General features: G+C 41.8%; 1 protein-coding gene across 1 annotated transcript; it reads right to left on the reverse strand.

Annotated features, from left to right (window-relative positions):
• Positions 1-1,847: 1,847 nt before the first annotated feature.
• On the reverse strand, positions 1,848-13,516 carry LOC311129906 (sodium-coupled neutral amino acid symporter 2-like). Its single transcript, XM_084162445.1, has 15 exons — positions 13,207-13,516; positions 11,882-12,007; positions 11,644-11,725; positions 11,436-11,551; positions 8,153-8,319; positions 7,599-7,674; positions 6,878-6,960; positions 6,461-6,519; positions 5,766-5,936; positions 5,513-5,592; positions 5,236-5,336; positions 4,439-4,563; positions 4,145-4,289; positions 3,938-4,035; positions 1,848-3,779 (listed from the first exon to the last, which is right to left on the reverse strand). Exons 2-15 carry the CDS (start codon positions 12,004-12,006, stop codon positions 3,675-3,677), a joined length of 1,533 nt encoding a protein of 510 aa, XP_084018571.1. The 5' UTR covers position 12,007; positions 13,207-13,516; the 3' UTR covers positions 1,848-3,674.
• Between the last annotated feature and the right edge of the window lie 1,970 nt (positions 13,517-15,486).

The raw sequence follows: 15,486 nt of genomic DNA on the forward strand, positions 1-15,486 counted from the left end.
ATATGTATTGGAAAGGAGCGTCAAGCTCATACCGGTCCGTGCACTTTCACCACCCTGTGAAGTTCATCATAACTTATTTCATAGTGGGAGGACCACACACCATGTCATAGCGTGACTCCAAGTTTATTTCAATATTTGTATTTGTATTTTATTATGGATAACCATTAGCTGCTGCAGCAATATTAAGGCAATTTACATTGTTAAAACATTACACTTCACAACGCATTAATACACACTACTAAAACATACAATACAAAATCCATATGTAGTGTGTGTAGAGTGGCTGTTAGCATGTGTGTGTGTATGCGTGTGTCTGTGCCTGTGTGTGTGACTCTTCACAGTCCGCGCTGTTCCATAAGGTGTAGTTTAATCTGTTATTTAAAATCTGATTTTACTGCTTGCATGAGTTTTCTTGATGTGGAATAGAGTTCCATGTAGTCATGGATCTAAGTAGCACTGTGTGTTTCCCATAGTCTGTTCTGTACTTGGGGACTGTGAAGAGACCTCTAGTGGCATGTCTTGTGGGGTATGCATGTGTGTCTGAGCTGTGTGCTGGTCATTTAAACAGACAGCTCAGTGCACTCAACATGTCAATACTGCTCACAAATACAAGTGATGAAGTCAATCTCTCCTCTACTTTGAGCCAAGAGAGATTGACATGCATATGATTAATGTTAGCTCTCCGTGTACATTTAAGGGCCAGCCGTGCTTGCTCTGTTCTGGGCCAATTGTAATTTGCCTATGGCCCTCTTTGTGGCACTTGACCATATGACTGGACAGTAGTCCAGGTGCGACAAAACTAGGGCCTGTAGGACTTGTTTTGTTAATAGTGATGTCAAGAAAGCAGAGCAGCGCTTTAATAGGGACAGACCTCTTCCCATCTTAGCTACCGTTGCTTCAATATGTTTGACCATGACAGTTTAGCATCCTGGGTTTCAACTTTCTAAATGTCCACATTATAATAATAATAATAATATGCCATTTAGCAGATGCTTTTATCCAAAGCGACTTACAGTCATGCGTGCATACATTTTTGTGTATGGGTGGTCCCGGGGATTGAACGCACTACCCTGGCGTTACAAGCGCCGTGCTCTACCAGCTGAGCTACATTCATTACAAGATTTAGTTGAGGTTTAGGGTTCAGTGAATGATTGTTATTATATCAATATTTGCGCATAAAGCCGTTTCCACCGCAGTTTTTCAGCATAATTAATTTTAGAGACACAAAAAGATACCACCATGTCGAACGAACAAATGATCTCTCAGCATTTATAAAATTGCATCGAAACTTCCTGTTTCCATCACAGCTGTCGTGATTATTTTTTAATACGGTGTGACTTTACTCGCATAAAAGCTGTGGATGAAAATGTGGTTAATGAGGCCATTTGCATGGTTCGGACCATTGAGTTGTGCTTTTATTTATTTCAGCAAGGCAGAGTAAAGATGTATCTTATACATCTTTGGCTGTTCAAATACAATCACCAGCACTACTTTAGCATCATGTCTAGAATAAGGTTGTGTCCTCCTGTCACCTCATATTCATTATTTGATCTCAACTTGCTGGAGTAATACTTCACTGTGCAAACACTCCTGGATTTATGATTCTGGACTATGTATCTCATTCATGGCAACATTTGAAAAATGCATAATTTCCCACCACAATATTTTGATATTCTCTCCTGAAATTTTGTTTTTGTGCAGTTTATTAATTAAAAATGAGGGGGTTCCAGTTCTTTGTCTCAGGAGTTGCCATCACTTTCCCGGCATATGGTGGGCTCCCTGCAAAAACACACCAAAATCAGCTGGTCTGCAAGATATAACTGACACAATAAAGACTCGACAATGTATGGGATTATCTTTGATTTTATTTTGACAATAATTACATGATGTACATAGTGTTTCATTGAAACAAGAGTGTAACACTGGTGGGCGATGCCCTCTTTGCTCCTGAGGTCAAGAGATGGCTCACATACTCTCTAACCAAGATGTGCGTAAATGATGTGAGTACAGGTTATCAGGGTCACAAATAGAACAAGAGTGAAGTGTGTTACACAAAGATCACTGCCACTATGTTTTGGTCGGTTCCACTTTAAACATGGTCTTTCCGAATTACAGCAAGTAGAAGAGGGATAACTCTCTCACTATGGTTTCAGAAATGAAAGTGAACAGCTCCATACTTAATCATAGGGGGGTAAATTGATAAAGACCAAATTCACCAGCTATTTTTACAGCTCTGATAATTTTGTGAAATGCCAATGAAAGGTTAAACAAAACATAGCGTATATACAGTAGTTCAACTCATAGATATATATACATATATGTACAATATATAAATATAGTAAAATAGATAACATTACATTGATTTCATGTTCTTCCATAAATAATCGCAGGACAATAACAGTTTGGATGATGTGTGAGGTTAACATTAGAAGCAGTGTGCCGCCTGCCTCGTGTTTGTGACGAGGTGACAAGCCGACATTACACTATCCTTATCAATCATTTAGTAATTTTTTTGTAACTACGGTAACGTTTAATAAGGAGAAGCTGCCAACCGTTAGAAAAACACGGACATTTTGACAGATACACTGAGCAGCTCACACGACATTCCTCCGCCTTCCCTCAGTTCTGCATGGAAGCCATTATGTAACGTTGACATGACGTTTGGTTATGTGCGGTCTCAAAACCGTCAGAAAACATCAACTCTTTTTGCAAGGTAAACAGGTACATTACAACCACGCATGTGGTCAAATTCAAGATATTCTTCCGTAAAGAAAAAAGGTGTAATGTCCCCCCCTTAGCGGCCGGGGGATTTGACAGGGAGCATGCCCCATCTACAAGCAGTAGTGTCATCGCTGTGTTAGATTTGAACAAGGTCTTCAATACATTATAATGCGTAATACATTTCTTTAAGACTCGACTCTCCTAAGAGATCTTTTGCTGCTTCCAGTGTGGGGTTTTGAGAAGGCAGGTTTCGTTGATTCATACTAAGCATTTTACAAGTTAAGCCGACACCATTAGCTAGGTCACACAGCCTTTGTACAAATACTGATAAGCGGTCTAGTAGTCCGTGAACAGACAATTTCCTCACGTGTGTGCTGAACATTAAGTGCTTTTCAATATATAAACACATATTTCAAATACCTTTTTTGGCAAAGTTTTAAAAAATAAGAAGTTGAACGCTAAATTATTCACCTCGAGTAGAGTCTGCTGCCACTTTCTTCGCCTCTAATGAGTTCTGGAATTCCAGGATGTCCGCGGTTGCGTGCGGACCTGGTTGAGAAAAGTTGTCGCCGTGCCCAAAAAGCTGAGATCACACGCAGTACCTGAATATGAGCTGCATTGGAACTCTACAACTACACCATCCCTGTTTGAGGCACCATCAAAAGTTTAAACTGTACCAGAACTACAAAAAAAAGGGAAAACGTCCAAAACGGGAAACAAAACAAACAAAGCACAACAAAAGGAAAAAATAAAATCACCACCTGTGTGGCTTAACTGCATACTGTACAAAGTTCAGTACATTCTCATTGGAATGGTATAGTCTCTTGCTCAGAGTTCAAGCCGAGCATTGTTGTGTGTGGGGTCTTTTCTTCTTCTTGGGTAGCAGTCTTAGCGGTCAGATGTTTAGCGGCTGAGCTGCAGATGGTGTAGCGCCCCCTGGTGGATAAGGTGTCCTAGTGTCCGTTGGAGGCTTGTGAGGCGTTGTTGATCCAGTCAAGGGTGATGAGGGTCAAGCTGCCGATCATGACGAAGAAGCCACTGCACAGGAAAATGGATGCCTGGAGAGAGGGGGAGGACGAGATGGTCAGACTTAGCACAACAAACACAACAAGGCTTTCTATCTCCACTCTACGATTGATGCTCCATACCAGGAGTCACAGGCCACAACACCCACAGACAATTGAATGGACCAAAAAGGAGCGGGATGGTTCCTTACCCCGATTTTCTGCACAGACTTCATGGACTCCTTCTTGACCAGTTTGATATAGAAGGCCGAGGGCAGGATGAAAATCAACATGGCTGCCGCAGATGCACCTGAGAAGGAAGATGACAGGCTCAGTGGGGATGTTCACCTCTTTTCTTTGCCTATTACAATTTCTAGATCCTATGAACTGCACCTGACCAACTGAACACATTCACTCACCGATGAAGCCGAAGATGTCTCTGATGGTGGGGACGAAGATGACCAGACAGTTTGTGCTGGCCAGCAGAACCATGGTGATGATGGTGTGGCGGATCCAGCTGAACTCCTTGGAAGCACACAGCAGCTGGTTGACCGACGTGCGGATCTACGAAGAAACAGACAGAGACGGTGGACCAAGGTCAACATGGTGGCAGTGCCGAACCTGACAATGCTCACAAGTTTTGGATGGATGGATAGGAGGACAGCTGGATGGACAGCCTGCCAGCCAGCCAGATAGATAGATTTGGGGCTTACGGGAAACAGCACCACAGGGACAGTCAGGGTGACAGCTGTCAGCACGGCCAGACGAACGATGAGTAGGATCACGTCAGACTTGTAGACCTTGGAGTAGGTGTGCAGCAGTTCGGGCTCCACATGCACTGTAAAGCCAATCCAATATGGTCATTTAATTTATGCTTGTTTCCTTCTCACTTATAAAGCCACATATTCAATTAATTTCCCTTAGCCTGATGAGTCCACACTTTTCAGATATTCAGATATCCAGACACAGGGCCCCTACGGTCAACCTTCACTCAACCAACACGCCAAGGCCTTAGCCAAACAGGCTACCTGACCTAGAATGATACCCTGGCTTTCACAACTGCTGGGTCTATGTCATTTTGCTGTATTATTGGTATTGGTTCAGAAATGTATTTGGAACCTGCCTGTTACATGTCCAGACAAATCAAACTGAGATTTAGAGTTCAATTGGAATAAAGCCAAGATTATAATAATATAACTTTCACACCCTCATTCATCCATTTTCGTCATGTCATGTCGTCCTTGCTAACTAGGGCCATTGCATAGCCATACTTTTAGGGAAGTCTGGAACATGGCTGGACACCTGCTGCGATGTCCTTGCCATAACAAATATGCAGGATCATTGGTGTACTGAACAGCTGATTGTGTGTCTTGTTTTCTCATGGGGGCCAGTACTTGCATAACAACTGGTAGTATAAGACCTAAACTGACTGTTTCCAGCTCAAACTAGTTTGGTTTCCGACTGTTAAAAAAAGGATGAATATGTTTCTAAGGGGAGCAGGGTTGCTCACCGTTGAAGGTCAGATATCCGAAGAGAGCAGCCAGCAGGTACATGATGAACATGGACAGGAAAGACACGTTGGCCACGCGCTGCATCTTTCTACGGGAACGACTGGGAAAGAACAGGAAGAAGAGGAGGTTTAGACAACACAGAACCACTGTTATTTTCTCTCCCTTTCTTCAGCGATAAACTGTGTGTGTGTGTGTGTGTGTGTGATTGTGCACTTGTGTGTGTGTGTGTGTGAAGCCTTGACAACGTGGCAGCTGTGTTAACAGCGATAGACTCACTCTTTAAGCTCCTCGTACATGGGCAGGACGGCGGGGTGGCAGACAAAGGCGAAAGTCAGGATAGGAACAGCATACACAGTCTGAAGGAGAGAGTTAGACAAGACAGTTAGATGTTTGACACATGCACACACACAAAAAAAAACATTAGATCGCACAACAAAACATACATACAGGTACGAAAGCACTTGGACATCAATTAAGTATCTCTTTCTATTTATTGATTTACCACTTAACATATCTGTCCATTTCTCACCTGAGAGTTGAAGACAAAGTATTTGGGTGTGCAGACGTCCTCGTTGTAGCTGACGGCGGTGGTGTTGAGGTAGCCCTCCATGGTGTTCAGGACCTTGCTAACCGTCTCGTTCAGTATCACGTCCATGTTAGGGATGTAAGGGCACGGGATCTGGAACTTCTTATAGATCACCTGTAAAAGAAACCAAGCCCATTTAGACTCCCATACAAAAGGTACAGAGTATTGGCTACATACATTGCTAACTGCCAATATTATAACTACCACAGATTAAAAACTCATTACTTTTTGAAAGCAATGTACAATAGAGGAGATAGGAGTAATTTGAAATGCTTGCTCATGGTCCAGCTAGCTAGAGCAGGTCAGAATTGCAAACCAATGTGTCACAGTTATACAGGTGTACTATCTTAATTTGACCAGTTTCTCACAGCAGGAAAATAGTCCTGCAGTGACAGGAAATGTGAATTATTGTATGGATTATAATTAATGGATACATTTGAGTTAGGTGGAAATTACAAACTTTAGAAGCCTTTTTAAACCTTGAATACACTACAATTAGTTTTTCCTTCTGTGCAGGAACATTATCTGTGACAACAGAGTGATACAATTAAGATATCATATCTGTAGGTGAGCCATTCACTACAATAACATGAACAGTAAAGACCACAACAGCAGAGTGGTGGAGGATGTTGACTCACCACAATCAGGAAGAACACCATGCAAAGCAGGGAGAAACCACTGGTGTAACCAAGGTAGCCTGAAGTAATGTAACAGAGAGAGAAAAAACTATTGAGTACTTCATATACTGTGGAAATGTAAGATAGTAAATATACTAAAAACGGTGTAATATCCCTGTTATAACATATACATTTATATTAAAATGGTATTATAATGAATAAGAATGTACTCTTCTAAGGCAATATATTAACTTTATCAGTCAAAAAGGAATCTAATGTAAACAAACAGTTCCGGCTTCTCCTACACACATACGTTGCCACAGTGCGTCACCATTTCCCACCCTTTTCCAACATTTTACACAAGTGCTGCATTTTACAACACACATACACACACACAAACACACAAAGTAAAGTGCCACACTCTGTATTGTGTCTTACCGAGGTTCCTGAGAAGTGAGAGAGGCAGGATGATGACAACTGACACCAAGATCACCAGATAGTCCCCGTTCGCATACCACTCTCTGGAACGCACAGGAGAGACAAGAACACACGTCATACACTGTACACACATATCACCACACATTTTCATATAATAACACACAGGTACACACACACACTTACACACATTCATCTAGCTTTTGTGAAAAAATATTACCTATGTCAAAACTATTGTAGCTTTCGTTTCTCGTTTGACTGTTGTTTTGAATGTTGTAAAATACAAACATGGCAGAATGTCTGCAATGCACACAGAAATAGCAGCCTGCACTTAGGGTGGTCTAGCTACATGTTGGCAACACTACATGAATGTTTAATGGGCCAGTTGGTTGGTCTGCATGAGCTCATCCAGAGGGCTGTCTCGGTGCGGCACTGGCTCTTCTAAAAGGACCCTTTGAATGGCCGCCGAGAACACACCGTCCCTCCTCGCTCCTCTCTCTCTCTGCCGAGAGGGACAAAGAGGCCTCTTCACATCTTCCCAGTGCAGCACTCAAAAACAACCCGCCGCCATTTTGAATGATACCAGAGTCACTACTTCACCTCGAGGGTCGACCGCTCAAAACAACCATGGGCCATTTGTCAAACCGAACTATAACAGCTGACTAAAAGACACACACACACATACACCAACGCACAAACAGAATCTAGAGACAAAGCTACTTACCCGTTGTTAGCTCCCATGAAGGCTTGGATAACGATCGGCAGCTCGTACTTCACAATGTAGAGGTAGCTGGACATGGCTGCAAAGGTAAAAGCAAGTCAAAATTAGTCAAAGTCATAATGTGAATCAGCGACTTCGCATCAAAATGTGACTGTATTTTGTTCCAAAACAGACATCTCTGAGCCAGAAATGGTTCTAATAGCACTAACTAAGGATGAATAGGCCTATTGGTTTGCAGAAGGGATGTTTGTTCCATTGGAAAGTCTAGTACCCTTGCAAATATTTATTCTAAACATTTACAGAACCAGGGGGGCTGTTCCTTTTCTATGTGTGACATCACTGACATTTAGACCAGGGGGGCTGTTCCTTTTCTATGTGTGACATCACTGACATTTAGACCAGGGGGTCTGCTCTTCCTTTTCTATATGTGCATCACTGACATTTAGACTTTGGAATTTATTTTTTCCACATAGTCAACTCCTAGTGGATCAATGAGACTGTCTGCCCGAATTTGATCAGTCTTCCTGAATGACCATTGATGTGTCCTTAGTTCTCACCTCCGATGTTCTGCATGGTGATGGAGATGGATGCAGCCAGTTTCCCAGGCATGCCGAAGGCCTTGTAACCCAACTGTTCATAGACCAGCGACCCTCCTTCATTGGCTGTCTTTAGAAGCAAGTGCACAGAGTACAGGGAGAAGATGGACACAGCCACCAGGAGAATTCTGTGGAGAGAAGAGGAACATTGTATCATGAGTAAGATATGGAACCAGGCCAAAGGACTGCTATTGCCTGCAAGACTGGTAAGGACTATTATTGACTGGCATTAACCACACTGACACCCTGTAACACGGTTGACTACTGACAAGTGCACATTGGATAAGTGCAAGCTTGGTTTCCGTGCGTTGCATTTCACCAGTCCGAATTCATACACATTATTTTGACTTCCTCTCCCGATGGCTCGGAGACAAACCACACCAAAGGTCAACGCAGGGCTTAATTTCACATGGAAAATGTGTTCTGACCATCAATCAATCAATCAAATGTATTTATAAAGCCCTTTTTACATCAGCAGATGTCACAAAGTGCTAGGACACATCTCACGTTGACCATGTTGAGGCTGGGGAAGTGACATGCAAGCGACCTACTCTGCTGTACTGTAGCACCCAAACACAGGGATCAATAGGTTCTGTCTGTGAGCTGATCTGCAAAGACCTTGTCATGGGGACAGTTTTAATGCAACACAGCTATGCACAATCCAGATACAGGGATGTGATTGGACAATGGGCTCCAGGTTAGGATATTCTATATATCCTCTTAGCAGCCAAGCCGTGCAGAGCCAACACTGTCTCACTGTAATAATAGAAGCAATTGTGCCACTGGGAAAAATGATCTCTAAGCGTTATGAGCTATGGTCACGTTATGAAGGCCTTGTGCAAATCATTTCACTCACATACACACAACACACAGTGGTATAGAGACGATTACTCGACTATATCCGAGCACTGCTCTGTCGATTCAGCTACTTGTCACCGTTTACACTTCTGCCCATAATAGTTTAGTCTACATCTTATCACGTTATATGCACTTCACTGATCACCAAATATACCTTGGATGACCTTAAGGTCATTGTTTTCACTCTGTAAATACTGAATATACCCAACAGTGAAGTGTTTGCAAGTCCCATGGTGTGGAAACCTTTTGCAAACAAAGATTTTAAAAAACGGAGGCCTTTGTGGAAATACACAAAAGCTATGATACCCTGAAGAAGGTATGTTAGTGGAAATGCATAAGCCAAATCAATAAAGGGTTTTGCATTGAGTGCCTTATTTTTTCCCCCAGTATGGTTCATATATTTTACAGAATTTCTCCTATTTCACAATGCTACACAAATAATCAGAGGTATTATATTCATAATTCATATTCATAAACTGTTGGAGCAAGTGGCCCTTCAGACTGGCTACCCACTGGGCACAGACGTCATTTCAACATCTAGTTTTGATTTACATTTGGTTGAGTTGTCAACTAACATGAATTCAATGTGAAATCAACAACAGAAAATCACCATGTCATTGGATTTAGGTTGAAATGACGTGGGAAAAACGTTGATTCAACCAGTTTTTGCCCAGTGGGTTACCGAGCTTTCCCTCCAGTCCACTGTGAGTGGTGCTCACAGAGTGTCATGGCGAGAAGAAGAAGAGTCTACTAGAATGGCGGAGGGGGCGGGTATTCTTGCAGGGGTCATTAGCCACCGCTTTTGGCTCCATTCATGATCTCATGTGAGACCCATTTCCTGTACCTTAATATAACTCTGGCCCAATGCAGAAAGATTAGCGCTGCTAAGCGGCTTCCCCCCGGCTTTGTGTGACTGGCCCACATGAAAGGCCCCAATGCTAGTGCGCCACCCCACCCAACCGCTCACACTCATACGCCCACTGTTTGTAAACACTGGCCTGTGTGGCTACTAGCTACCATGCACTGCTCAGCAGTAATAGAAGCTTTGATCTCTGTAGCCTGCCTTCCTCTCACTCCCTTCAGGGTTATCCAATGCCCTGCCCTGGACAAGGAAACGTCTCCAGTAGACTGTCGATACATGCTGTGCTCAGGTTGTCTGTATCTATGCCTCACATTGGTAGATATTGAGATGTTTGACCTTGTTGTGCACTACCTGGTGGTATATCGCACTGCTAAGTTTAGAATGTGCTGTATTTCCTCGGATATGAGTGAGTGCATTCAGACTCAGAGCCATAGAGTTCCACAAACTATTTTCCACACGGGCAACATACAGTGATATTCTATATTGCATTCTATTTAATGTGATTGTCACTTACATTTTAATTATTTAGCAGATGCTCTTATCCAAAGTGACTTACAGGAGCAATTAGGGTTAAAAGCCTTGCTCAAGGGCACATTGGCAGATTTTTCACCTAGTCGGCTCAGGGATTCGAACCAGAGAACTTTGGGTTACTGGCTCAATGCTCTTAACCGCTAGGCAACCTGCCTATCCTAATTCCTACTACCTACTTCCCCAGATGAATACCCCTGAGCCCCATTTTAATTGTGGATGTATGTGTATTTTGAATCCAATGATTTATATACACACTAGTTGACTGACAGGGGGCGCTGTTTTAAAGCCACTGCGTCTTCATCTTGGCACTCCCCCCACCATTGTAAAACATATTTTAGAAGCTATAGAAATGCATTTATTAATGTATACATTTGTTTTTGCCACATTTATTATTTTACAGACACCTAAATGCATAATTGAAATTATATTATGTGAGCTAAACATTAAAATTTTAAATGTAAAAATATATATATAATGTTTTTCCTTAAAGTATAATTTTTTGAAAGTACTAATGGTACCGTCCCCACTAAAACAACAAAATACTTAAATAAATGTAATTTTGTCCTTGAAACATTTCATTGAAATACTGTAGAATTCCATTCATTCCTATGGAGGACTGCTCCTTCTGAGGAGTGCCAATATGGCCGACCAGTGGCTTCAAAGCCTCTCAAGAACCAGTACACCAGCAATCCAGGGATAAACATAATTGGTGTTAACCACTTTAAAACAGACACCACTAGCTCTTCCTCACACCTTGCAAACTGTGGACATTGCCATTGGATGACACAGTGTGAACATTCTGATTGAACCTGCAGTGCAGTTTTTCTTCATTAATCAATCAAATGTATTTATAAAGCCCCTTTTACATCAGCAGCTGTCACTAAGTGCTTATACAGAAACCTGCCTAACACCCCAAACAGCAAGCAATGCAGATGTAGAAATCATCTGCAATTGATTTAATTGAAGCCCAAGTCTGACTAGAACAGTACTCACACAAAGAGTGCAATGCCAGTGTTGGCCATGGCATAGGAGAGACCAAGGATGCCACTGCCCATAATAGCATTGCCCAGGTTGAAGACCGACATCCCAAAAGAGGCAGTGCCTGGATGCTGTTGAGAATAAAGTCAAATACCCAGTTAGAAAAACCCCTAAAATATAAGCTCCAAATTGGTAGCCTATATGTTATCATGACAGCACTTACATAATCCGTTTCGTACTTCTTCTTGTCCAGGTGGTAGTCTGGAAGGAAGTTTTGACTCTCTGCATCCATATCGGGATATTGACTGGAAATCAAACATGCATAAAACATTTATTTAATGAATTAATCCCATTCCAATTCAGCCTTTAAAACAAACATAATACACATTCTACAAAAATAAGCAAGTTGATGACATTGCTGCGGTTAGAAACACAGGCATAGGTCTACTGCAGTGCCTCACCTGTCAATAGGAACCTTCTTGTTTGGACAGGAACTGTATTCATGACTATTTGAACTGACACTGCTATCCTCATCAGGGGAAATGTTGAAGCGGCTCATCTCTGTCTTTGCAGTGGCCTGTTTCATGCTGTAAAATAAACAAACGGAAAACCTTGAAGCAATTTGTGTTTATTTGTGAACTTCTTCCCTGCGCCATCCCCACTGTCTTTTTTTCTAGGACCGTGAGTTCTACCAGGGACGTTGAATAATCAATATTAGACAGGGAGAGACTAGGATACTCATTGCGCTGTAGCTCCCTCATAAATCTGAAGTCATGTGACCAGACAAAGGGGGGTTGACTCATCCGAGGAGCCAGTGGAAAAATACCAGCCGCCCGGCATCCGCGTCTATCCACATCAGCGCAGCGTCACATATCCAATATGAATGACAAAAGCATTGCGCAAGCCTTTTCATCCCCAATTTCAACGTTAAATAAGAAGAATTGGCATTATAATAGGCCGATATTTGTAATTAACAAATCCCGTTTATTCAAACAGAATGTGAGATCATGTTATTTGTTGAGGGTTTTAAATTATAGCGCACAGCCTAATCCAAAACATTTTAGGCATGGAACTATTAAATAATTCGATTTTGGGCTCCATTTAATAAGATTTGTTCCATGACTGACTGATGGAAACAAAGGCACGTGCTTGTCTATTATGAGAATGGCACCATTTTGCGCAGAGCTGTAATCTTATAATTGTCTTAGATTTCCTCAGCTGTAGTTTACAGTCATTAATTTCATTACTTGGACATTGATGCCTTTTATTTACAAATATCCCAAATAACGGAAAAGACTCAACCATCAAATACATTACATTCCTTTCTTGTTTACCTCCCCGACATTCCTCTGTAAAGAATGTAGCCCACTAGCCTACAGCATCAGTGCTATTTATTTATTTTCTTTGCGAGTCTGGCCCATTGCGCTGTGTATGTAGCCTAGGCCTATAGCATCATAAAGATTATAAAGAATATAGAAATAAAATAGCTATAACCTAATAAATCTTATCTTTACGCCTAATTGATCTTGGCTAATTGACTAGGGAAATAACCCGCAAGAGATTAAATACATCGGCCCGCCATTTCAATACACAATATATAGGCTAATTATTTCACCTATTTTCCAATAGAATAGACTTAATTATTAACAATACAGAATACATCAATTTACTAGGCCTATAGAATTGTAAATTACAATCTATAGCTAGAGAATTACAAGATAATTAGCCTACACACAGAAATATTTCTTGGTAGACAGTAAACGATGAGGCGCAGACAGAATCTTACCTTTGAGAAGACGAATAAAATCCCTATGAAAAAGTGGAGATCCTTAGCTATTTTAATTTGAAACACTTCCTTCACCGTTGAATGTCTCCAATATTCTACTAGAAAGTATTTATCCTTGAGGTTTTAAATTCCCAATTATCAGTAACAATAAATATACTTCAGATACAATTAAATTGTCCCAATTAAATAGGAAAATAACTTACAATGTGGATACAATTGTATAATAATTGCTTAAAAGCTCAATTTTAAAGATGTTATACAAGTCAAATTGCCAATGACATGATGCGCTACTTGAATTTACGTTGTTCTAAACGAGGTGGGGTTTGTCTGCACCTTTATATCTATCCAGCATTGCATCAGCCCGAGGAGGAAGGGGAGTGGCTTTTTGCCTTGGCGACTGGCATAGACTTTACACACGCCACAATGAATGGCGCGGTTTGTGTACAAACACATGGTCCAGTAAAGGGGGTGGTTCAGAATGCCCTTCAAAATGTGCATTCGGTTATGTTGATTTCTGCTCATGGAAAAGTTTAAGTCAAAATCAGATCATGTATTTGGATCACTGTGTCCTCGTTTGTTTTTTCTGTGTGTTTCACTGAGAAGACAATAAATAGCCTAGCCAATAGGCTATACTTTAAACTATAGCCCATAACATTAGTAGTCTAGGCCTACATTCCTTTGGTTTAACGACCCCGATAATTAGGGCATGACTCCTTTTCTGGACAGTTTTTTATTTGGTTCCCGGACATGCAATTGACTTGACGATGAACTGAGGAGAAAGCATAAGATTGGGTGTCAGTAGAATTTAAAATGCGACTCAAGCTTCAAAGAAGACCTCCCAGTATCAAGAAGATTAACGTACGCAAACGAATCATGTGACGACGGTTCAGGTGAGCGCGCCAGGAATCCGTTTTATCCCAATCCCCTTGTCATGAAGTGACTCCCTCACATCGGCGTTAGGTTCACACTCTCGCTCCTTTGCGGGTCTAAGCAACGCGTTGGTTCTCTCACCAATGCTGTTAAAGTTATGTTTACACACTCTTTCTAAACAAACTAAGCTGCCCCCTACTTCACACACAGGCTCTGTCTCTCTGTTATGGTTCTCTGTGTCACGCGCACACACACACGCACACAGCTGCTTCTTCATTGTAGCCCATACATGTTAGGCTATTACGCATGTATTAGGCTATAACTTTATTATTGTCCATAGCAGGGTCAGTGTTTCTCAGTATGGTACACATTTTTAGATTGATTGAACTGGGGTGTCTGACATTGAGGTGAAATCACACAGTTTCGTAACAGAGAGGGGTTCATAACCCACGGGGGCCAGTATGAAAATGTATGCAGCAGTCTTTATGTCGAGCCTTCTGGACCGCATCCAAAAATGTAGATTCATGGTCTTTACTTTGGCTTCATGAACGTGTGACACAAGTACAAATGAACCCATGGCACTGTTAGAAAATAAGGATCTCTGAGAACGAGTTTGCAGATTACCAATGTTAATGTTGTTTAGTGGTATGAGACCAGTTTGACCTCAGTGGTTAGGGTTAGTTGCTGGTTCAGGAGATATTACTGTAAAAGGCCCAATAGTCCTACCTATAACGTCCACTATTCGTGCCAGGTTCATTTCTATGTGATAGCAGAACGGTATATAATCTAAACCATATGTGTAGGTATGAACAGCATCCCAGCCTTTAGACCAAAACGTAGCAACACAGGTGTACACACACACACACACACACACATTATTCCCCTCTCAGTCACACATGAGTTTGTTTGTGTATAGGTCTGTGGGAGCCATTGTTTGGAGCTTTAGAGTGACCCTGCCGAACTAAGACGGATCAGGAAAGTGGAGCAGGGCCTGGATTTGTGCCGATTCCCCAGCCTCGCCATGGCCCCACGTTACATTAACACATCATTTACGCTGACTCGTCCAGACACAGGCCGTGGCCTAGGCGTGGAGATTATCTTAAATTAACTTTTGACTGATACACAAGAGTGTGAAGTCTAAATGTTGTCAATGTCTGTCTATGGATTTGGATGGAATGCATCCAAGCATTCTACACATGTGAGGATATATTTCTATAGGACACTGTGTTATAAACTATCGTTTGGTTTGTCACCTGTGTACTCTGTTAGGGCAGCGGAGGCGTCGGGTGAGGTTGTGTCTCTCTCTGGCGGGAGACGCGAACTGGCTGAATCGATTCAGTGGCTAGCTTTGCACTTAACTGGCTAACAGTAGCTACTAAGGGTAAGTTATAACCTACATTTGTGTTTTGT

This window comes from Coregonus lavaretus (assembly GCF_964263955.1).
Source record: "Coregonus lavaretus genome assembly, chromosome: 5".
NCBI classification, from domain to species: Eukaryota; Metazoa; Chordata; class Actinopteri; order Salmoniformes; family Salmonidae; genus Coregonus; species Coregonus lavaretus.

Bases quoted from the DNA above. Each gene is read 5' to 3' on its own strand.
- LOC311129906 (XM_084162445.1), bottom strand. From the start codon at position 12,006: ATGAAACAGGCCACTGCAAAGACAGAGATGAGCCGCTTCAACATTTCC. The intron at 7,675-8,152 runs GTGAGAACTAAG...TTACCTTTGCAG, and splicing joins CACCATGCAGAACATCGGAG to CCATGTCCAGCTACCTCTAC. The intron at 5,337-5,512 runs GTGAGTCTATCG...GTTCTTTCCCAG, and splicing joins ATGTACGAGGAGCTTAAAGA to TCGTTCCCGTAGAAAGATGC.